General features: G+C 46.8%; 1 protein-coding gene across 6 annotated transcripts in view; it reads left to right on the top strand.

Moving 5' to 3' along the window:
• Positions 1–23,115, top strand: part of LOC138364245 (uncharacterized) — a 160,303-nt gene that overhangs the window by 82,706 nt on the left and 54,482 nt on the right. For all 6 annotated transcript variants that reach the window (XM_069323615.1, XM_069323616.1, XM_069323618.1 and 3 more), the window contains exon 8: positions 5,552–5,695. In XM_069323615.1, the coding sequence (XP_069179716.1) occupies positions 5,552–5,695 (144 nt within the window). The remainder of the gene's footprint in view (positions 1–5,551; positions 5,696–23,115) is intronic.

The following is a 23,115-nucleotide window of genomic DNA, read 5'->3' as shown; positions in this document are numbered from 1 at the left end:
CACTTGTGTGATCCAACTTGTCATATGAGAGAATTATTGATTGTAATCTGTTATAGAATGGGAAAGTTTTCCACCAGTCTGTGAACTCTGTCTGGACATCGTAAGCAAATCCGAACATCCCTCGCTTCGGCGAACCATTGTTCGTCGAACCGGGTGAGTAAATTCGGCCTGAAAAGTGTGCGAACTAGCCGGAGATTCGTTGAATCGGGGTACGTTGAATCGAGGTTGTACTGTACAAGAATGTTTCCAGGATGAGGTCTACAAATTTACAGGTCCAAAAATCTTCTGTTTTAGCTTCATATGCTTCCCAGTCTATGGATTTCAAGTTGAAGTCACCGACTATCAACAGTCGTGATCTATCGTTATCCGCTCTCGCTATAATCTCTCTCATTATTGTTATAAGACCTTCACGTTTACTATCTAGCTCCTCCTTTGACCATGTGCTGCTTGGCGGTGGACTATATGCATTTATCATCATTAGTTTATCATCCTCATAGCAGATCTCTAGTGCTATTATGTCAACTTCTTGTGGATTGGCAGTCATTATTTCCTTCACCTTTAGGTGTTCTTTTACCAGCACAGCAACGCCACCGCCTTTCCTAATTTTTCTGTCCCGTCTCCAAATTGAGTAGCCCCTTGGGAATATGACCTCATTTAAAATTACATCTTCAAGTTTTGTCTCCGTGAGTGCAACAATGTCTGGTGTCTGCAGCTGTATTACATCACTTAACTCCAGTATCTTCGATCTCACTCCATCTATGTTGGTGTATGCAATCTTCAGGAACTTGTTCCCCCTCTCCTTATTCTTCACTCCCCCTCTCTCTATTGATTTTGTTGGTTTGCCTTTATGTACCACTTTACTGGTTTGCCTACCCCTATCACTTTGTAGAAAAAAGAATTTATTTCTTCTTCATTCCTGCTCTAAAGGCGAACCCGGAGCGTTTTCCCGTGGCTCCGCCTCTTTCGGCAGGTTGGATCGGTCCTGTACATGACTGGTTCGGCCTTCTCCTCGGCTCTTCGCGTTTGGTATTTTGACGCGGGTATCACCACCCCTGTGGCGATTAGGTAGCTTTGTTGATGGTGTCCGACCTGCGAGCTTCGTCTCGGCGACAGTATGACATTCCTGGTGTTTCTATGCATTTTTTTCTTGCTCTTCGTAGGTTGTCTTCTCTTTCGTATCGGGTTGTCTTGTCCTTTCTTGGGTTTTCAGGACTACAGTTTTTTATGTTTCTTACTGTCACCTCGTTTTGTGCGGCGCTGGCGGAGCTGCTCCGGCTTGCGTTCGGGGTGAACGTCACATCTGCCCCGTTTCGTACGCTTTCTCGTGTTTTGTTTCACCTCCGGCCTGCTCATGCGTCACCTGAGCCGTCCTGGTCCTTGATCAGGGTGCCTTCTTATCTTCTCCTCAGTTTGTGGTAACCCCTTCGGTTCAGGTTTCTGCTCTTTGGTACTGGTGGTAGGTTTGTATGTTTGCAGCCTTTCTCCGTCCTTCTGGCGACGGTCGAGATGGCTGCTTTCTGGAGGGGTTCTTGGGTTATTGATGCTTGATTGGTTCGGCCAAGGGTGCGTCCTGTATTGTCCGGTTGCGCTTTTTTGCCGTTACCTGCGTACTGTGTCTTGTGATGTGCGTTGGGTTGATCCGGTTCCCCTCTTTCCCCGTTTCAGGGCTCGGGTCTCCCAGGTCGTCTGCAGAGTTTTTCAGTCTTCCTGCCTGCGGTCTGTCCTTGCGCCCGTGCTGTTCGGACGTTTGCAGCTTTTGCTGCTGTGTTGGTGACGTCTAGGGCTCTTTTCGGGCGCAGGGATTTGAGGGTCGCACAGGTTCTTGGCTGCCTATGCTTTATGCGCGTCTGCTCCTGTGCGTTCTTCTTGCCTTGGGTTGCAGGTTGCAGTCTGTTGTCTCGGCTTCGCGTTGCGGAGTTTGTGGCAGCCGCCTCCCAGGTCAGCCCTTTCTTTTCCTTCTCTTTGGGTATGAAGCTCCAGGGAGCTGTAGGGGTTCCCCACAGAAAATGGCGTTGAATGTAATGAAACGCCATTTTCTGGGTGAGCCCCGGAGGCTTCCTGGCAACCCTCCCTCCCACCGGTTAGCGTTTTTTTCCCGTTGGTTGAAGCTTAGCTTCCGAACTGATGCTAGGCAGCCGGCGCGGTAGGTCCGAGGCTCCCCCCTCCCCCTCTCGGGGCGGGGAGGGCTGCTCCCCGCGGCAGTAAAGTGTGATTTTGCTTGTTTGCTCGTTTCCTTGGGATTGTAGGGAGTTTCTACCTCTCTGTTCAGTTTTTTGTTTTAGTTTTTTATCATGTGGGGTTTGTTTTGTTATGCCTACCTTTCTGGGTTCAAACCCTGGTCGATGGCAGATAAGGAAAACCCCAACCATAAGGTTTTTTTCCAGGGCCATTGCTCCCTGAAACTTCTCTGAAGGGGCCAGGTTCTGGCGTTGGTCCCTGGTAGGTCTGAACTCCTTAGCTAATGTCCCGGTGTAATATAACATACATTAGCCCGATAAGCTCCAGGGAGCCTCCGGGGCTCACCCAGAAAATGGCGTTTCATTACATTCAATGCTGGTTTTTTGGCTGCTGTTCCTGTGCTTTGGGCTGTTTCTTCTCTTATGAGAATCACTCGGGATACAAACTGTTGGGCTAATTTTCTTTAGTGTCCTGCGCATGCGCTGTGGGAGTTTGTTTAGGTTCGGGAGGTGTGCACCATTGCTGGGGTTCAACATCCATTTTCTCTCAAGTACTTTGCCTCTCGCTCTTCTCATTCTCCAGTCTGTGCCCCGTTGCTTTTGGGGGTGTTCTGGAGTGCCGCTATGGGGAGGATGCCGGGTTATCCCTGCATTTTGGGTGGGGAGCGCCTTCTTTGCCTCTCCCCTCCTCATCTGCATGAGCTGCTCTGGCCTGCTTCCGCTGGTGGTGCTCCCGGTTTTCTTAGCTGAGGGTGCACGATATTCTAGCCGCCTCTAGCGGCACTGGCCTTGTGACATTGTCATGACCCTTCCGTGCCGATGTTCTGCAGGTGAGAGTATGCAGTCTGGCATCTCCTTCATCCAGGTGCTGGTTCGTTTTTGGGGAAATGAATGGGAGTACATGAGAATATGGAAACATACAAACAGGAGTGCCTGCAGCAGGCCTGTTGGCCCATACGTGGCAGCTCTTGTTCCTCACCTGATTCGGACATCAGACCACAGGTAACTGCAGGAGGCCTCTTGACCCATACGAGGCGGTTTCTGACTGTGCCAATCCAGTCCCTCTTCTATGCATGTCCACCCATGCGGGCTTGGGGAGTAGAAGAACTCCCAGAACCCAATCCAGCAGGTATCTCGCTTGCGTTCGGGGCCCCACCTCCACCGTGTTCCAAGGTGCATAAGTGGAGGTGCCTGCTATGTGGTACATGTTCCTGTGTCGAGGGTGTTATGTGGTGACATTTTGCTGCGGTTTTGATACTGTAGTTGTGTGTTGGGGTATGCTTGTGGTGTTTTGTTCGGCCCTTCCGTGCTTCTTCCTAGGGACTTCCTTGTTTGGATTCTTTGTTCCCATGATTTTCTGGGTCCCTCATTCCTTGCCGGTCTTGCTGTGCCTGGCTTAGCTTTTCCATGTACATTGGATTCTCTGTACTCCCCTAGTTGTCCTCACCTAGTTGTGCTTGCTGGGGTTAAGCTTTGGCTCTTAGTCTCGCCTGTCATTCGACTTCTGTACAGGTTCTTGCGCCTTCTAGGCTCTCTTCTCTGCACTTGATTCTGGGTGTGGGGTTGGCCTCCACCACATCCCTTCCTCATGCATTCCTATTGTCTCCTACTCTGGCACTGGTATGCTTCTTCTTTCTTTTTTTACAGCTCTTTGGGTGTTCAGTTAAACATGTTTCCCCCGTTACGTGTCCCATGTGTTCCTTTGCTTCTATTTCTCTACCCTGTCACTTCCTCTGAGGATTTTGCTTGTGGTGGTCATGGCCCCTCTGGATCTTCAGTCTCCCGATGTCGTGTTGGGACATGTCCAGTGGCTTTTAGTGTTGGTCCGGTCCCTTCGTTCCTATTTGCTGCCTACCTTCTTCGTTCCTCAGCTTCCTTTTGTCCTACACATTGTGTATTTTGTTTGTGCCTTTTGGCTCTCCTCTTGCCTGGTTTTGATTCTGGTTCCTGGCTTTCCCGGCCTGTTGGCGTTTTCAGGGGTCTCGTGGCGTCCCTTCTCAGGAGTCTGTCAGGGTCATGGTCTCCAACCTCCTTTCGGCTCACTGGCGTTGGGAGGTTTTTCAGTATGGCAGACGTTCCATCTCCTTCTTTGCCGGCTCGGGTTTCCGGCTCTGCCTGCTCGGGTTTCCGGCTCTGCCTGCTCGGTTGTCGCAGCCGAGGTCTTCCCGCGGCTCCGCTTCTTCTTTGGCTCGTTCGGCTCTGCCTCGAGTCTCGCCTTCTGTTGGTGGTAGGGTGGCTTCGTTGCTGGTGTCCCACCTGCGTGCTGCTTCTTGGCAGCGGTGTGGTTTTTTTTTTTTCGGTGGTCCTTCCTTTCCCTCTGTCCCTTCTTCGATGGCTGTGTTTTGTTGGTGTTGTCTTGTTCCACTCTTGTGGGGGTTCGGGGGCCATCCTTTTGCCACATACTGTCGCCTCATATTGTGCGGCGCTGGCGGAGCCGCTTCCGCTTGCGTTCAGTATTGATGTTACTTCTACGCCGTTCTGCAAGCTGTCTCGTGCGTTGTTTCATCTCCAGCCTGCTCATGCGCCACCTGTGCCAGCCTGGTTATTGGACAGGGTGCTTGTTTCTTTCTTCTCCTCGATTTAGTGTGGCCCATCCTGTTCTGGTTTTCTGCTCTTTCGGTCGCAGCGGTAGATTTGTTTGTCTGCAGCCGTCTCCTCCTTATCTGGCAATGATTGAGACTGCTGCCTTCCGGAGGCTACTTGGCAACCCTCCCTCCTACCGGTCAGCGTTTTTTCGTGTTTTTGACATTTAGCCTCTGAACTGAGGGTGGATAGCCGGCGTGGGACCTAGGGCTTCCCCTTTCCCCTTCTCGGGGAAGGAGGGGGCTGCATAGACAGGTGTGGTGGTGGGTGTAACGTCATGCTTGTTTGCTTGTTTTCAGATTGGGGAGTTCTGCTTAGCAGTTTGGTTTTAGGTAGTACTGTTTCACCATTTGGGGTATGTTTTGGGACACCTATCTTTCTGGGTGCCTAACTCGGTAGATGGCAGACATAGGATGCTACAAACCACACGGGGGTTTCTATAAGCCACTGCTCCTCATGCCTTTCTGAGGGGGCCAGGTTCTGGCTTGTCATCCCCGGTATGCTTAGAACTCCATTCGAATTGACTGATGCCACAGTCTAATACATATATACATATCAACCTGATATAGCTCCAGGGAGCTTCCAGGACTCGCCCAGAAAATGGTGTTTCATTACATTCAACGCTTGTTTTGTAGCTGGCATTGATTTTTGATATAACATATTTAGAAGCTGTACAGTACAGTACATTATTGTAATATTTATCATACCTATTACATCAAATGGTGTAGAACTACTATACCTACTGTAAGTATATCTGTTATGTCTTGTTTTGAACATGACAAATTTTGCAGGACACCACAGCAGTCAATTGCAAGTGAAATGCCTTTACAACTTTATCAAACCACTTTTGAAGGAGAAAAGTGGCAATGGGACAAGAAGGCTTTAAGACTGATTGTTTCTCGACTTCAGGCCTTCTGGTGCCAGCAGTCTGTTCGGTAAGAATTTGAAGTGCTACATTTCTTTATTCATTATTATACATGCAGTTTGTCCATATTAATTTGTTCTTTAAACCCACTCATTTATTCTTAGACATACAAACTGAACAAAATCTAAATGTCAGAGTTTTCGAGTTACGATGTAAATTTGATCGAAAAATGCGACTCGACTTACTATAGTGTCATCGACTAACGATATTTGTTGGTACACATTTGGGTCGACCGAGCGCGTGGTTCCCGGTCACGCGGGCCGACCTGCCTCAATTTACTACAGCTGCCCCCTTAGTGACAATCACGCCTATAAGAAATTCCGTTTTTGTGGTGATTTTTTGCTTTTTGAACATAAAACTGATTATTATATATCATGCCATGGGTTCCAAGAAAGTCAGTGGTAAGGTTCAACCTAAGAAAACAGTTGTGAGTAAAGGCAGTAGAGGATGTCCCTTCCTCTTTAACCCTTAACATGTTAGGGTTATAATATCCTTTCTTCCCCACAGGCGCATGTAATTTTGAAAAAAAAAAATATTTTTTCTTCCTAACCTGTTAATTTGTGTTCACTGATCACAAGAAAAATAATAAAAAAATCGTAAGTGGCATATATTGCCCGCTATAGGGCGGGGAAGTCTGGCAAATTATAGGCGCTGACTCAGCGTGCGTCCCAGACGGTCTGTTGCTCGCAAGCTGTCAAGCCGGAGTTGTCACAAAGAGATAATTACCTAATTATTTCAATGTCTCTGATTGATTTTTCATAGTTTTTTGCTGTAATATTATTCAATAGTGTGTAGTTTGATATATTTATATAATAAAATGTGTGAATCATTGCTGTACTCAAAAATATGGTGTGCATATTGTTGATTCAATTATGTTCATCAATCAGTGAACAAATACTTTGTCGGTTATTACACTATAAGCACAGGTTATATATAAGTACAGTATTTGCATGTTTTGTTCACTATAACAAACCACTAAGTAGCTATTATGAGTCAAAAAGTAATGAGGAGTGACCACCGTGTACCAGCCAGCCACTCCCGCCCTCCCTGCAACCCGTTCTCGCAAATTTAATAAGTCAATATTGACTTATTAAATATGTGCATAGGTGACATACTTAACATAATAGTTTCCCTTGAAAAGCTTCATAGAAAACACCGACCTTACCTAACCTACTTAGTATGTTAAGATAAGCATCTTATAGCTTCGTAATTACAATTATTACCTAACCTATACCTATAATAGGTTAAGTAACAATTGTAATTACAAAGCTATAAGATGCTTATTTTAACATAATAAGTAGGTTAGGTAAGGTCGGTGTTTTCTATGAAGCTTTTCAAGGGAAACTATTATGTTTAGTATGTCCCCTATGCACGCAACTAATAAGTCAATATTGACTTATTAAATTTGCGAGAACGTGTTGGAGCTCAAGTCATCTGACTCACCCACATTCTCCTCCCACAATACTGTTTTTTCTATAATTCACTATATACAGACGTTATATATAAGTATCTACATGTTTTGTTCACCATAACTGTACATCTAAGCTTGTATGGTGAGTAAAGGCACAAAGACGTAGGACCTAACACAGTCAGCTGATGGCTGCCGCCCTCAAGCCAAGACTCACTAATATTTCTCCTCCAACAATACTGTGTGGTGTTATTACGCTATATATACACATTATATATAAATATCTACCTGTTTTATTCACCATACTTGTACAAATAAACTGGTATGGTGCCCAAAGACCATCGTGGTAACCAGTAAACAACACCGTCGTCTGCACGGTGGCGTCGTGTGATAGAAAAACTAGGTCAAATGGAGGAGTAGGTCTGTACCCGCCAAACACACACTGAAACCACGACGTTGGTACAACGTTCGAACAAGTTTTAACACCTCCTAACCAGTTATAACAACCAATATAACAAGTTGTAACGTTCTAATACGTCATAAACACGATAAGCCAAGATGTAACAACTTTATTACAAGTTGTAACAAGTGTAAAATGGAGACAGTTTCGGTTTGTTTCTAGGGTATATTAAAGAGGACCTGGTATGCACAGCACTACTAAACTCAACTAATGAGGTGGTAGAGGTAATTGGAATTAAGGTAGAGAAACTAAACCTAATTATTATTCTAATATATAAACTGCCAGATACAACGGTTGAGGAATTCACAGAGCAGATGCACAAGATAGAGAATATACTTGATAACCTAGCAAACCCAGCTCCAGATATAATCTTCCTTGGAGATTTCAATTTCAATTTACCGAGTCTAAGATGGAAAATGGCAAACACAAATATAGCAGGGAATGAACCGGGAAATAACCAACCACAGGTCAGAGAACTTTTGAGATTCTGTGACAAATTCTCGCTCAATCAACAGATTACAGAACCAACTAGGAATGAAAACACACTAGATTTGTTATTCACAAACAATGATGAACTAATCAGAGACATTACAATCTCAGATACTACATACTCAGACCATAAGCTCATTGAAGTGCGAACTAGCATAAATAATGGTAGTAGGTCTAAGAGACCCAACAAGCGAAAAGGAGTATTCAATCAATTCAATTTCAACAATAAGAGGATCGACTGGGAAAAAATAAATGTAGACCTTGCAACCATTCATTGGGAGACGGTCTTAAGCGACAAAACTCCCACACAGGGAATAGCACAACTGACAGCTGAAGCTTACAAGGTCTGCTTGACGCACGTGCCTGTGAGGAGGGGCAGAAAGAGGACCACTCTAGAAAGAGAACGCAGACGACTGTACAGGAGAAGGAAAAAAATAACGGAAATGTTTCGGCAGACACAACTATCACAAGCAAGGAAAATAAACCTAAGCAGGGAGATCAAAGAAATAGAACAAATGTTGAAGCGATCATATGAGTCTGAGGAAATGGAATTGGAATAGAAAGCTATACAAGAGATAAAGAAAAATCCTAAATATTTTTTCACATACGGAAAATCAAAATAAAAAACCTCGACCAGTATTGGACCGTTAATTACAAATGAAGGTACGTACACAGAGGACAACAAAGAGATTAGTGAAATTCTAAGAAGCCAGTATGAGGCTATGTTTAGCACACCAATAAACAACATGAAAGTTGATGACCCAGACAGCTTCTTTATGAATGACATTCAAGCTGCAGATAATATAACGGATATTACCACAAACTCAGAAGACTTTGAAAGAGAAATTGACAATATGCCTATGCACTCAGATCCTGGGCCTGACTCATGGAATTCAATATTCATAAAGAAATGTAAAGTACCAGTAGCGAGAGCACTCAGCGTAATATGGAGAAAGAGCCTAGATACAGGGGAGATACCAGCAGCACTTAAATCTGCAGATATAGCTCCGTTGCACAAGGGGGGGAGTAAAGCCTTGGCAAAAAATTATAGGCCAGTTGCACTAACATCACACATAATAAAAGGGTTTGAAAGAGTGATTAGGAATCAAATTTTTAGTTTTATGGAAACAATGAGTTGCACAACCCAGGACAACATGGATTTAGAGCAGGAAGATCCTGTCTGTCACAGTTACTCAACCACTATGACAAAATCACAGAAGCTCTAGAAGAAAAACAAAATGCAGATGTTGTATACACAGACTTTGCAAAGGCGTTCGACAAATGTGACCATGGGGTGATAGCACACAAAATGAGGTCAATAGGAATAACTGGAAAAGTAGGACGCTGGATACTCAATTTCCTGTCGAACAGAACACAAAGAGTAACAGTCAATCAAATCAAATCAAGTCCAAGCGAAGTTAAAAGCTCTGTACCTCAAGGTACAGTCCTTGCACCGCTACTGTTCCTTATTCTCATATCAGATATAGACAAAAATACACGTCACAGCTTTGTGTCATCCTTCGCAGATGACACAAAAAATCAGCATGAAAATTACCTCTGCTGAAGACATTGAAAAATTACAAGCAGATGTCAACAAAGTTTTCGATTGGGCAGCAGAAAATAACATGATGTTTAACAGTGATAAATTTCAGATACTCAGGTACAGCAAAAATGAGGATCTGAAACATAATACAGGGTACAAAACACAATCGAATCTTCCCATAGTAGAAAAGCAGCATGTCAAGGATTTGGGAATAATGATGTCCGACGATCTAACGTTTAGAGAGCATAACCAAGCAAATATTGCATCAGCCAGAAAAATGATAGGATGGATTACGAGAACTTTCAAATCCAGGGATCCCATCACAATGGTTGTACTCTTCAAGTCACTTGTGTTGTCCCATCACGAGTACTGCTCAGTGCTCACGTCCCCCTTAGAGCAGGAGAGATTGCTGAAATAGAGGGAATACAGAGAACATATACGGCATGCATAGACAAGATAAAACACCTAAATTATTGGGATCGTCTCAAAGCTCTCGATATGTACTCTCTAGAAAGGAGACGAAAGAGATATCAAATAATATACACATGAAAAGTACTGGAGGGGCCAGGTCCCAAATCTACAGTAAAATAACAACATACTGGAGTGAATGATATGGAAGAAAATGCAAGATTGAACCAGTGAAGAGCAGAGGTGCCATAGGCACAATCAGAGAACACTGTATAAACATCAGAGGTTCGCAGCTGTTCAACGTCCCCCCAGCGACTAGAAGAAATATTGCCGGAACAACCATGGACATCTTCAAGAGAAAACTGGACTGTTTTCTAAGAGAAGTTCTGGATCAGCCGGGCTGTGGTGGGTATGTGGGCCTGCGGGCCGCTCCAAGCAACAGCCTGGTGGACCAAACTCTCACAAGTCGAGCCTGGCCTCGGGCCGGGCTTGAGGAGTAGAAGAACTCCCAGAACCCCATCAAGCAGGTCACATCTGCCCCATTCTGTACGCTTCCTCGTGTTTTGTTTCACCTCCGGCCTGCTCATGCGTCACCTGAGCCATCCTGGTCCTTGATCAGGGTGCCCTTTTATCTTCTCCTCAGTTTGTGGTAGCCCCTGCAGTTCAGGTTTCTGCTCTTTGGTACTGGTGGTAGGTTTGTACGTTTGCAGCCTTTCTCCATCCTTCTGGCGGCAGTCGAGAGGGCTGCTTACCGGGGTGGGGGGGGTCCTTGGATTATTGATGCTTGATTGGTTCGGCCGGGGATGCATCCTGTATTGTCCGGTTGCGCTTTTTTGTCATTACCTGCGTACCGTGTCTGAGCATGCGCTTTGGGTTGATCCGGTTCCCCTCATTCACTGTTTCAGGGCTTGGGTCTCCCAGGTCGTCCGCAGAGTTTTTAGGTTTTCCAGCCTGTGGTCTATCCTTGCGCCCGTGCTGTTCGGACGTTTGCAGCTTTCGCTGCTGTGTTGGTGACGTCTAGGGCTCATTTCGGGCGCAAGGATTTGAGGGTCGCACAGGTTCCTGGCCGCCCGTTCTTTATGCGCGTATCCGCTCCTGTGCGTTTTTTGTTGCCTTGGGTCGCAGGTTGTAGCCTGTTGTCTCGGCTACGCGTTGCGAAGTTTGTGGCGGCAGCCTCCTGGGTCAGCCCTTTCTTTTCCTTCTCTTTGGGTATGAAGTTCCAGGGAGTTTTCTGTGGGGAGCCGTAGGGGCTCCCCACAGAAAACCAGCGTTGAATGTTATTAAACGCCATTTTCTGGGTGAGCCCCGGAGGCTCCCTGGCAACCTCCCTCCCACCGGTTGGTAGTTTTTTCGCATTGGTTGAAGCTTAGCTTCCGAACTGATGCTAGGCAGCCGGTGCGGTGAGGTCCGGGGCTCCCGTCGTCCCCTCTCGGGGTGGGGAGGGCTGCGCGGACGATCGGCGCGGCAGTAAAATGTGATGTTTGCTTGTTTACTTGTTTCCATGGGATTGTAGGGAGTTTCTACCTCTGTTTGGTTTTTTGTTTTAGTTTTTTACCATGTGGGGTTTGTTTTGTTATGCCTACCTTTCTGGGTGCCTGACCCCGGTCAGTGGCAGATAAGGAAAACCCCAACCACAAGGGGGTTTTCCAGGGCCATTGCTCCCTGAAACCTCTCTGAAGGGGCCAGATTCCGGCGCTGGTCCCTGGTAGGTCTGAACTCCTTAGCTAATGTATTGGTTTAATATAGCATACATTAGCCCAATAAGCTCCAAGGAGCCTCCGGGGCTTACCCAGAAAATGGTGTTTCATTACATTAAATGCTGGGATTCTTCGTTTTTTTGGCTATTTGAGCATAAAAGTTGTTGTTATATATCTCGCCATGAGTCCCATGAAAGCCAGTGGTAAGGTTCACTCCAAAAAAACACACATGACAATGACCATTGAGAAAAAACAAGAGATCATTTGTAAACATGAAAATGGTACACGGGTTGTTGAACTAGCTAGGCAGTACAACAAAATCTATGTCAGCGATATGCACTGTAATTGCTAATAAAAAGGACATTACAGCACGTATGTCAACCTCAATTCAACGCATTGAGGTTGTACTTCAATGTACCTATAAGGAACAAACCTCAATGTACCTATAAGGGACAAACCCCAGTGCGTTGGATGCGTTGCAAGAGGTGACCTTCAGGGGGCGTTTGTGTCAGATTCTTTTTTTTTCTTGTACACAATAAAAATGCATTATCATATTATATACTGTACCTGTATATTATTACTCTACTGAAAATAACTGTGTTACATTTGTTATTTACTTTATTGTTGGAGTTATGTCCAGCTTGAAGTCTCATGGAGTTGTGAATGCTGTACAGTAAATATGTACTGTAGTGTATTATGCCGTTAGCACTGTGTTGATTAAGTAGTTCTGCTGTAAGTTGAGTACTATAATACAGTTTATGAAAACTATTGTACACTAAAATTACTGCAACTCTAATTTTAACACTATGTACACACTTAAGACTTGTGCTGGGTACGGCTGTGCTCATGCTGGATACAGCTGTTATCGTGCTGGGTACGGCTGTGCTCGTGCTGGGTACGGCTGTGCTCGTGCTGGGTACGGCTGTGCTCATGCTGGATACAGCCGTTATCGTGCTGGGTACGGCTGTGCTCGTGCTGGGTACGGCTGTGCTCGTGCTGGGTACGGCTGTGCTCGTGCTGGGTACGGCTGTGCTCGTGCTGGTTGATTTTCTGCTACTAGTTCTTGTAAAATATTGCTTCATTTTTGGCATTAATAAGGCACTATTAGTAAACCCCTGAGACATTTTGTTGTATAACAATACAGCTGTAGTTGAAAAAAACTGTAAATTCCATGATTATTCTTCCACTGGCGGATAAATACGTCAATCGCAGACAAAACTAAGGGCACTGGGTGCCTACTGTATGAATGCAGACTAGGTCTATACGTACACCCTACAGTATGCTGGTGTTTAAGCCAGATCCAGTAACATAAATTTCTCTCAAATATTGAATTTACATCAAATTATATATTTTTGGGTTATATATTTAGTTTAGCAACATTATTACAATAATAAGAGCTATAAAAAATACTTATTTTAGAACTGATTTATTAATTTTATTATTTCGAAGCCGTAGGTCACTGAACTGTGGCGACGAAATCGAACAAAACAAGCATGGTATTGTGTTCGATTTCCAGTAACACAAATTTCTCTCAAATATTGGATTAACATCAAATTATATATTTAGGGTTATATATTTAGTTTAGTAACATTATTATGATAATAAGAGCTATAAAAATACTTAGAACTGATTTATTAATTTTATTATTTCGAAGCCATAAGTCATTGAACTCTGGCGATGAAATTGAACAAAACAAGCATGGTGTTGTGTGCACATGGATTAGACCAGTCCACTCACGCTGAACTTGTGAGCCGCCAATAACATGAATAATTTCTCAAATACCAGATATCTATCATATTACAGTATAGTTTTGATTTTATTTAGTTTAGTTTAATTAGGATAATAAAGAGTTATTAAAACACCGGTTTTAGAAATGATTTATTAATCGGAAATGTTCAAAGTCATGGGTCACTGAACTATGACAACACAGACGAAAGTGAATGAAACCTTACTGTAAAGTGAGGTTTACAGTACAGTATTCCCTTATCTGTCCACCCTCACTCATCTTGTTTCATCACATAAAATGTATATAAGAAGATTTCGACACATTAGCTAGCTATTCACGCTTCAGCCTTAAAATTAATTTACAAAGATACGTGTGCCACATATCAGTGAACGAAAATCATTGAAACTCAGTCGTTCACTTGTGTGGACCACTCTGGCTGGTATTTGGTTAATGTGCATCACTTCTTGTGTGGACCATTCTGGCTGGTGCTTGGTTCATATGGTTCACTTGTTGTGTAGTCCACTTGTGTGATCCAACTTGTCTTATGAAGGAATTATTAATTGTAACCTGTGATGGAATGGGAAAGTTTTCCACCAGTCTGTGAACTCTGTCCAAACATCGTAAACATCATAAGCTTGTGGACCACTTGTGGACCACTTGTGCGGTCCATTTGTGTGGTCTACTTGTGTGATCGTACTTGTCATATGAGAGAATTTTTAATTGTTATCTGTGATTGACTGGGAAAGTTTTCCACTAGTCTGTGAACTCTGTTTCAACATCGTAAGCAAATCCAAACGTCCCTCGCTTCGGCAAACCATTGCTCGTCAAACCGGGTAAATTAATCCGGCCTGAAAAGTGTGTGAACTAGCCGGAGATTCGTTAAATCAGGGTATGTTGAATCAAGGTTGTACTGTACGAGTGCTAAAGTGGCAAAAGGTGCATCAACAATCACGAAACAAAGAACTCAAACACTTGAGGATGTTGAAAAGTTGTTATTAATTCACCCAGATCAAGCTGTAGTAGGCCTTTGTGTTTACCTTTTTAATGACAATGTAATGTTTCACTTCAGACAAGTGTTACAATGTAAGGAAAGAATAAGTGTCACTAGACAGGTTTTTAGTGAGAAAAACAAGCAGTGAGCCACAAGTAAGTTCTAGTAGTATGCAGGCAAAATGTGCCAGAGAGTGTACCCCCAGAGAAATCATCACTGCCTAATATTTAGAATTTTTTTTTTTAAAACATTTGAGAATTTTTTTTTGAAATATGTTCGTTCAGTGTATGTGAGATAGGCTGCTCCATTTTCTATATGAATACAAAAAATTTAAATATAAAAAAAAAATTAAAAATGTTAAAAGGAAAATGTCAAAAAGGTTCGTTCAGTATGTCGGGCAGTTATAATCACTGCCTGATGTTATAATGGAATGGGACTTCCCTTCCAAACACTAACACCTCTCCTCATCCCCCCTCCTCACCATCTTCCATACTCCAACAAGAGTCATCAATAAAGGTAAGTAATAACTTGCACATACTTTAGTACTGAAGATTTGGGTGAATTATGTATAAAATGGACTTTGAAGTAAATTTTTGGGGGAGTGTGGAACGGATTAATTCAATTTACATTATTTCTTGTGGGAAAACTCGCTTCGGTTTACGAATTTTCGGGTTACCAACTGTCTCTGGAAGCGGATTAAATTCGTAAGCTTAGGTACCACTGGACTGCCCTTAGGGCCACCTTCCACAAGTCACTTTGGGGGCTACCTGTGCATGGTCTTTTGCTGCTCGGTGATTGGCCGCTCTTAGCTTGGGGCGTTTCATGCACCACTGTTTGCCTCTGAGTAGGGGGTAGTTTTGTCACTGGTAGGAGCGCAGGGTACTGTGCAGCTAGTTTTCACCTCATTGCGGCCGGCTTTGTTCTGTCTTGGTACGTTGTCCTGTTGCGTGGATTTTTCTTTTGTTTTTGTTTCCCTGTCTGGTGGGGGGGGGGTCTGTCCCCTTGGTTTGGTCACACCCAATTATATCTTGGTGGTCCTCAACTAGGCCCCCAGGGGTTCATCTTTAACTGTTTGGTAACTTTAGGCGCCGGTTAGCAGTACCCTGCCTGGGCTTCCCTTAGCGAGATTACGCGACTAAGGGCTCTCGGAAACCCTGCAGGGGCTCTTTGGTCCGATGGATGTAACCCCTGGGTCCCCTCTTGCATCATGCAAGTTTGAAGGTTGCTCTGGCCCCTTCTCTCGGGGTGATACTCTCCATTTGTGCCTCTATCTTGCTGCCTGATGGGTTGGTGACATCTTTGACCCGGAGTCCAGTGAGTTTTGTTCCTTGTTTGTACTCCAATACATCCAGTCCAATGATCATAATATTCAGGTGCAGGCAGCTTTGGCATTGCATGCTTAGTTTAGGTTGCTGCAGCCACTGGGTTCGTTACTACCCCGGATGCCCCGACTGCCCCGTTTTGGTTATAGGGACCCAGACTTTGGGGTGTTAGTCGCTTCAACTTTGGTTCAGTCTGCGCCTCCTTGTCCTTCCCCTGCTGTTGTTTGTCCTGGTCTGCCCCCACTCCTGCTTCCGGCCTCGAAGTGTCTTAGGGTATCGGAGTCGAGGCAGGATTTAGTTGGTGTTGAGACTCTGGCAGTTTTGGTGGATGCCCCTTCCAATGTAGTGACGGAGGCATTCGACCATGTTCCTCCAGCCGGAGCTTCTGGGTCTGACCAGTGGGGCTCCCTTCGTTCCTGTTCTTTTGGCTGCTCCTGCCTTTTCTTTTGAGGTAGAGGACTTGGAGGACAGCTTAACCCCGGGGCCTCATGGGAAGGTTCCTGGGGTGGGAAGGAGTTGACTTAGGACCTTGGGCCCTGCTGGATACCTGCTTGATACCTGCTTGATGGGGTTCTGGGAGTTCTTCTACTCCCCAAGCCCGGTCCGAGGCCAGGCTCGACTTGTGAGAGTTTGGTCCACCTGGCTGTTGCTTGGAGCGGCCCGCAGGGCCACATACCCACCACAGCCCGGCTGATCCGGAACTTCTCTTAGAAAACAGTCCAGTTTCCTCTTAAAGATGTCCACGGTTGTTCCGGCAATATTTCTTATAGTCGCTGGGAGGACGTTGAACAACCGCGGACCTCTGATGTTAATACAGTGCTCTCTGATTGTGCCTATGGCACCTCTGCTCTTCACTGGTTCAATCTTGCATTTTCTTCCACATCGTTCACTCCAGTATGTTGTTATTTTACTGTGTAGATTTGGGACCTGGCCCTCCAGTATTTGCTGGACCCCGCTTGGGTTTTTGTAGCCTCCGAGCGGGGCTTGATGTTACAGGGAATGGGGTTTTCTTGTCCTCCCTCCTCATATGAGTTGGATTTGGCGTCAATCAATCTGAGTCCCATTCCTCAACGGCTTTTCTAATCATTGTAGTCGCGGTGGAATGTGCATCTAATGCAGCTGCTGTCGTTGGATTAATGTTGAGTTTGATGCGCAGGCCTTCAGTAGCTTCACATTCCAGTAAGTAGTGCAATAGTGGCGCCTCTGCTTCTGTTTCAGAGATGTGACACTCTCTAACTATTGTGTTTATTACCTCCCAGCAGCACTTGTAACCAAGTCTGAGTCTGTGTATGGCTACTGCAATGTCTCTGGATATCTTTTTGCCAGGCCTGAAAGAGGAGTAACCAGTGGCTTGTTCGTACCATATCACAGTGGATTTTCCTTCCGCTACTTTAGCTCTGTGACGACTTTTGATAGTTGAGAATATTTTCTTCTTGATTTGCTCCTTAATCTGTGAGAAACTTGGAGGTATTTGAACCTGTACAACAGATAGAGCAGTGGCAGTTTTTGCTGGCGAGCCTGCCTTTTCATTACCATCTATACCAATGTGACTTGATATCCAATTTAGGGTGATTGACAGCTCTAGATTATTGGCTTCTTTTCCTATATGTTGAATTTCTGTGAGGAGTTGTATATTATCTCTGTGCTGACTGGATAACAATGCCTGGAGCGAAGATTTAGAGTCGGTATGAATGATGACATCATGTAAATTATTCTCAATTGTATAGTTTATTGCCTCCTTCAGGGCATATAATTCTGTTTGCAATGTTGAGCACCCACAATTCATGCTCCAGTTAGCTTCATGGTTGGTAGTGTAAACTGCTGCCCCAGCAGAACCTCTTTCTTGATCAACTGATCCGTCTGTGAAGATAAGATGAGGGAAGGAGATGAAGGCAATAAATAGGCAAGAGAGAGGTGAGGAGCAAGGCACAAGGCACAAAAGGTAAGGTGGTGCAGAGGGGATAGTAGCAGGAATAAGAACTGCAGAAGGCCCATTGGCCCCTACGAGGCAGCTCCTATTTATAACCGCCCAATGAGAAGGGGATAGTAATAGGAATAAGAGGAGGATAGCAAGTGAACATAAGAGAAAACAATGGACAGAAAACGAAAAAGGAAAAGGAAAGAAAGATTGGAAGGGTAAGCTTATGTTCGGTCACGTTTGTTAGAAAGATTAGAGCATTTGAGTATATACAGTACTGTGAAAGGAAAGAGTCAACAGCAACAAAGCCAGGACTCAAGTTCATGTTGGGTACATTGTGTATTAGAGTCGATTCAACAAGAGTAGAGGCGGAGGAGGAAGACCCTGGATTTATTTTGGAGGAAGACCAATCAATAGGATGATTAGAATCCCTAACATGACAGAAGAGAGCATTGTTTGTGTCTGCAGACTTAACACTTCTTTTGTGCTCTTTAAGTCTGTCATTAAGTGTACGGCCAGTTTCGCCCAAGTATTGGAGAGGACAAGATGAACAGGAAATAGAGTAGACACCAGCAGCATTAGAAGCAGGAGGAGCAGTGTTTTATGAGGTTCTGGAGTCCTCCTGGCTTGCGGACTGCCCATTTTTCTCGTTGGAGGCGTGGCATACGTTCTGTCAGTCCCACACGCTTGAGTGGCATGAGGCTCTTACGGTGGTCCAGGTTTACCTGGGGGGAGGGGGGCAACTTTGAGCACCTCAATGCGTGCTTGTTCACCCCAGCCCTTCCTTGGAATGGCGGCATTATGCAGCTTCATGTGCAGGTTCCTGCCTCTCGGCTGCCTTGGTCACTGAGGACTTGCGCGCCCGTGGCCTGTTCGCATCTAGCCCTTCCTTGGGATGGCAGCATTGTGCAGCTTCATGTGCAGGTTCCTGCCTCTTGGCTGCCTTGGTCACTGAGGACTCACGCCCGTGGCCTGTTTGCATCGGTCTTCCGGTTGTTTTCACTTTTCGAGCTCTCCTCGAACTGGTGTGTGGAGGACGTGGAGGCGCTTGGGGCTGATCCTGGGTCTGGTGCGTTGGTCTCGGCAGTGCGTGCGTCGTCTACTATTTTAGAGCTGTTCGAGCAGATCCTGCGGGATGTGGTGTCAATGTTTTTTGCTTCCAATCTCACATGTTGGCGGGCAGTGCTTGCTAACTCTGTGGAATCTGCTTGGGCCCTGGCTCTCAGGTTTTTTTTTTTTTTTTTTTTGCCTTTGCTGTTTACAGTGTCTGTGATGGTGCAGTGTCTGCAGGCAGCTTCTTCCAGTTCTTGTCCCATGCCGGTCTTGTCGGTTCTCTAGGGGGCCATGGGGGTTATTCCCGGTAGGGTTGTGCCAGGACTCGGGGTTCCTCCCATTGTGGTAGGCCAGTGGTGCCTGTTTTGGAGCCGGCACAGCTTCGTCTGGCCAGCACAGTGGTCACTTTGTGTGGAGGTTGGGTTTCATATAAGGGGTGTCGACCCTTTCGTGGTTCGTCCCATTGACGGGGCGATGGGGGAGAGGCTTATGCTGTTTGCTCATACCTGGCCCCATGTTTTGTGGGCCTTTCAGGTCGTTTCATGCAGCCTGCGGTGGCATTGGGTGGCCCCTCCTTCTTCTGGGCATTTGGTGTTGGCGGGGCAGATCTTTTCTTCTGCGATCTGTTGGGTCATCTCAGAGTGGGTACACTTGAGCGTGGTCGAAACGACCTCATCCCTCCGGTGGGTTTCCTGCCTGTTCTGGTTCCGAAACGGGACTACGCAGCCCTCGGGTTCATTCTGGACTTGTCCTGTCTGAACCCGTGGGTTTTTGTCCCTCCTTTCAGATGACTATTCTGTCCCAGGTCCATCTTCTTTTGGAGTCGAGTGCTTGGATGGTGTCCCTGGACCTCCGGGATGCGTCTTGGCACGTTCCGATTCATCAGGGGTTCAGGGACTGTTCAGTTTTGTTGTGGGGCATCAGGGTTCCCACTTTTGTTGTCTTCCCTCCTTTTGGCTTGAATCTGGCACCTCGCGTTTTCACACACCTTACCTGGGTCGTGGTGGCCCATCTGCATCTTTTAGGGGTTCGGGCTCTGGCCAACCTCAACAATTGGCTGTTGTGGGCTCCCAGCTGGTCTGTGTGTGTGCTCGCCAGGGATTTGGTTCATTCTCAGCTCACCGGGTTTGGGTTCCTGGTGAACTGTAGGAAGTCCCATCTGGTTCTCTCTCTCTCAGGTTCAGTCTTGGCTGGATCTTGTGTGGGACTCTCTGTCTGCTTCCTTGTCTTTCCCTCTGGAAGTTCTGCTTCAGCTGCAGTTTAGCCTTTCCCTGTTTCTATGGGGCTCCCGGTTCACACAGCGGTTGCTCAAGGGTTTGTGTGGAAGCCTGAACTTTGCCATGATGGTCTACCCACCGGGTCTGGTTTGGCTTCATCAGCTGTTTTGGTTCCCGCGGAGATGTCTCTTCCACCTCTCTTATGATCGCTGGGTTCAGCGTCTGGAGGCCTTGGTTCGGTTGCTGCGTTGCTGGGTTCTTCTTCGGGTTTTCGGGGTTCAGTGCCTTGGTGCCTACCTGAGCCCTCGCTTGATGTGTTCACGGACACTTCATCTCTTGGCTGGGGCTTTGTGACCAGTGCTCACCAGGGCGGTCAGGGACAGTGGGGTCCGTCCTTCCATCGGGCCCACGGTAAGGTGCGAATGTTTGCGGCAGTGTGGATGTCGCTTTGGAGGGTTCAGGTCGCTCGCGGATCGATGATCTAGCTCCATTCAGACTACTCCCCAATAGTTCTTTGTCTGAACCGAGGGGGGCTGGTCGCTTCGGGTAACTCATCCTAGTTCTAGGGGTTGATGCCTTGTGGCAGGACTGGTCGAGATGGGGTTACTTGTACCTCTTTCCCTGGTTCAGCTGTTACTTCAGGTCCTAGCTCCTTTGGAGACTTACCAAGGGAGAGTAGTCCTCTTGGCTCCTTGGTGGCCGGCCCAGCCTTGGTTTCAGGTGCTGCTTGCTCGGAGTCCGAACCTGAGGGTCTTCCTGTGGCTCCGCCTCTTTCAGCAGTCCAGACTGGTCCATTACATAGCTGGTTCGATCTTCTCCTCGAGCCTTTGCGTCTGGTCTTTTGACTTGTTTGGTGTTCAGGTGGTTTCGTTGATGGTGTCCCACCTGTGTGCTTCATCTCAGCGGCATTATAAAGTTTCCTGGCAGTCCTTCCGGTGTTTCTTGACCCGTAGTAGGCTTACTTCTGTCATAGTTTGGGTTGTCCTGTCTTTTTTGTTGTTATTTCAGGACCATCTTCTTATGCCGAATTCTGTTGCCTCGTATCATGTGGCGCTGGCCGAGCCCCTTCAGCTTTCGTTCGGGGTGGATGTTACTTCTGCTCCGTTATGCAAGCTGTTTCGTGCGTTATTTCACCTCCGGCCTGCTCATGCACCGCCTGAGCCATCCCGGTCGTTGGATCGGGTGGGTGCTCTTCTTTCTCTCTTCTTCTCAGATTGTGGTGACCCCTTAGGTTCAAGATTGTTTTTCCAAGGCTTTCTTCCTGTTGGCATTGGCCTCTAGGGGTCGGGTCGGGGAGCCTCATGCTCTCCTCCTGCGCAGGGGTTTCTGCTCTTTTTGGTCTTGGTGGTAGGTTTGTTCGTTTGAAGCTGTCTTCTTTTCTGGTGAAGAATGAGACTGCTGCTTTTCGGAGGGTTCCTTGGGTTGTTGATGCTTGGCTGGTTAGGCCGGGGGGTGCATCATGTGTTGTGTCCGGTTGCAGCTCTCCGCCTGGGTGCCACGGCCTCCGTGGCCGGGGAAGCGCTTTAGGTCGACTCGGTTTCTCTTCTTCCCTGTTCCAGGGTTTGGATCTTCCAGGTCATGTGCTCGTGCCCACACCTCTTGCAGTCCATCCTTGTGCCCACACTGCTTGCAGTCTATCCTCGTGCCCACGTCGCTTGTAAGTTTTCTGCATTGGCTGCCGTCTTCTGTAGCATGTCTTGGGGGTTGACATTCAGGCACAGGGTTTTTTGGAGGTTGAACAGGTTCCTGGCCGCTCACTACCTAGTCAGTGTTCCTGGCCCTGGTCGGGCATGTGTCGCATTGGATCAGTGGTTGTGGCCTGTTGTCTGGACTTCGCGTTGAGAAGCAAGTGGCGACCACCTCCCGTGTAAGTCACTCTTGTGTTATCTTTGGGTAAGTAGTTCCGGGGAGCCGAAGGGGCTCCCCCAGAAAACCAACGTTGAATGTAATGAAACGCCATTTTCTGGGCGAGACCCGGAGGCTTTCCAGCAATCCTCCCTCCGGTTGGCGGTTTTTCATGTGTTTTGAACTGCCTCAGAACTGGGGTGTGGATAGCCGGTGTAGGGGTCTGGGGCTTTCCGTGACGTGGTGACGGAAACGAACGGTGATGTGGTAACGTCATGCTCGTTTGCTCATTTTCACTTAGGGAGTTGTGTCCAACAGTTCGGCTTTCAGTAGCAATCTTTTAATCAGAACGGGTTTGTTTTGGCGGCGCTTACCTTTCTGGGTACCTGACCCGGTCGATGGTAGACATAGAATGCTTCCAACTACAAGGGGGTTTCTATAGGCCATTGCTCCTTATGCCTCTCTGAGGGTGCCAGGTTCTGGTTTGGGGTCCCCGGTAGGCCTAGAACTCCATGTGCATTGACTGATGCCAGGGTCTAATACATTCATATCAGCCCAGTGAGCTCCAGGGAGCCTTCAGGTCTCACCCAGAAAATGGCTGGTTTTTGGGCTGTTTTCTTTTCTGGGGGAGCCCCGTCGGCTCCCCGGAGCTATCCCAGGCTGATATGCTAATGTCAGACTTTGGCATCAGTCATGTGTATGGAGTTCTTAGGCCTACCAGGGACCACGGCCAGAACCGGGCCCCCTCAGAGAGGCAAGGGGAGCAATGGCCTATAGAAGCCCCCGTGTTAGTGGAAGCATTCTATGTCTGCCATCGACCGGAACAGGCACCCAGAAAGGTAAGCGCCCCAAAACAAACCCCTATTCTGGTTAAAATTGCTACCTAAAACCGAACTAGTGGATAGAACTCCCCAACCGAAAACAAGCAAACTAGTGTGACGTCACACACTGCCGCGCCGCTGTCTGCGCAGCTCCCCCCTCCCCGGGAGGGGGAAGGGGGAGCCCCAGACCCCCCGCGCCGGCTACCCACACCTCAGTTCTTGAGGCTGATGCTATAGGCGATGGTCGTGTGCTCTGGCTCCGGTGTCGCTACTGCACTGTGCTTTGCGTGTGGTGTTAGTTTTGTGGGTGCGAGAGCCAGGAGTTATCTTCAGTACTCGGGCTGCATGCGCCTAGGGCTGCCTTCCCTAGGTGCCCTGTAAGTACTGCCCTTGGGGCTTGGGGCCACCTTCCACAGGCTCCTCGGGGTCTGCCTCTGCTGGTCCGTTTTACCTTTCGGTTTTTCGGCCGCCTGTTGGGCTCTTGGGTGTTCTGTTCTCCCTTGTTACCGGCAGGTAAGAGGCAGTTTGCACT

The sequence above is a fragment of the Procambarus clarkii genome, chromosome 13 (assembly GCF_040958095.1).
Source record: "Procambarus clarkii isolate CNS0578487 chromosome 13, FALCON_Pclarkii_2.0, whole genome shotgun sequence".
Taxonomy (NCBI): domain Eukaryota; kingdom Metazoa; phylum Arthropoda; class Malacostraca; order Decapoda; family Cambaridae; genus Procambarus; species Procambarus clarkii.
Note: the sequence above shows the minus strand (reverse complement) of the source record. Positions and strands in the feature narration are given on the sequence as shown.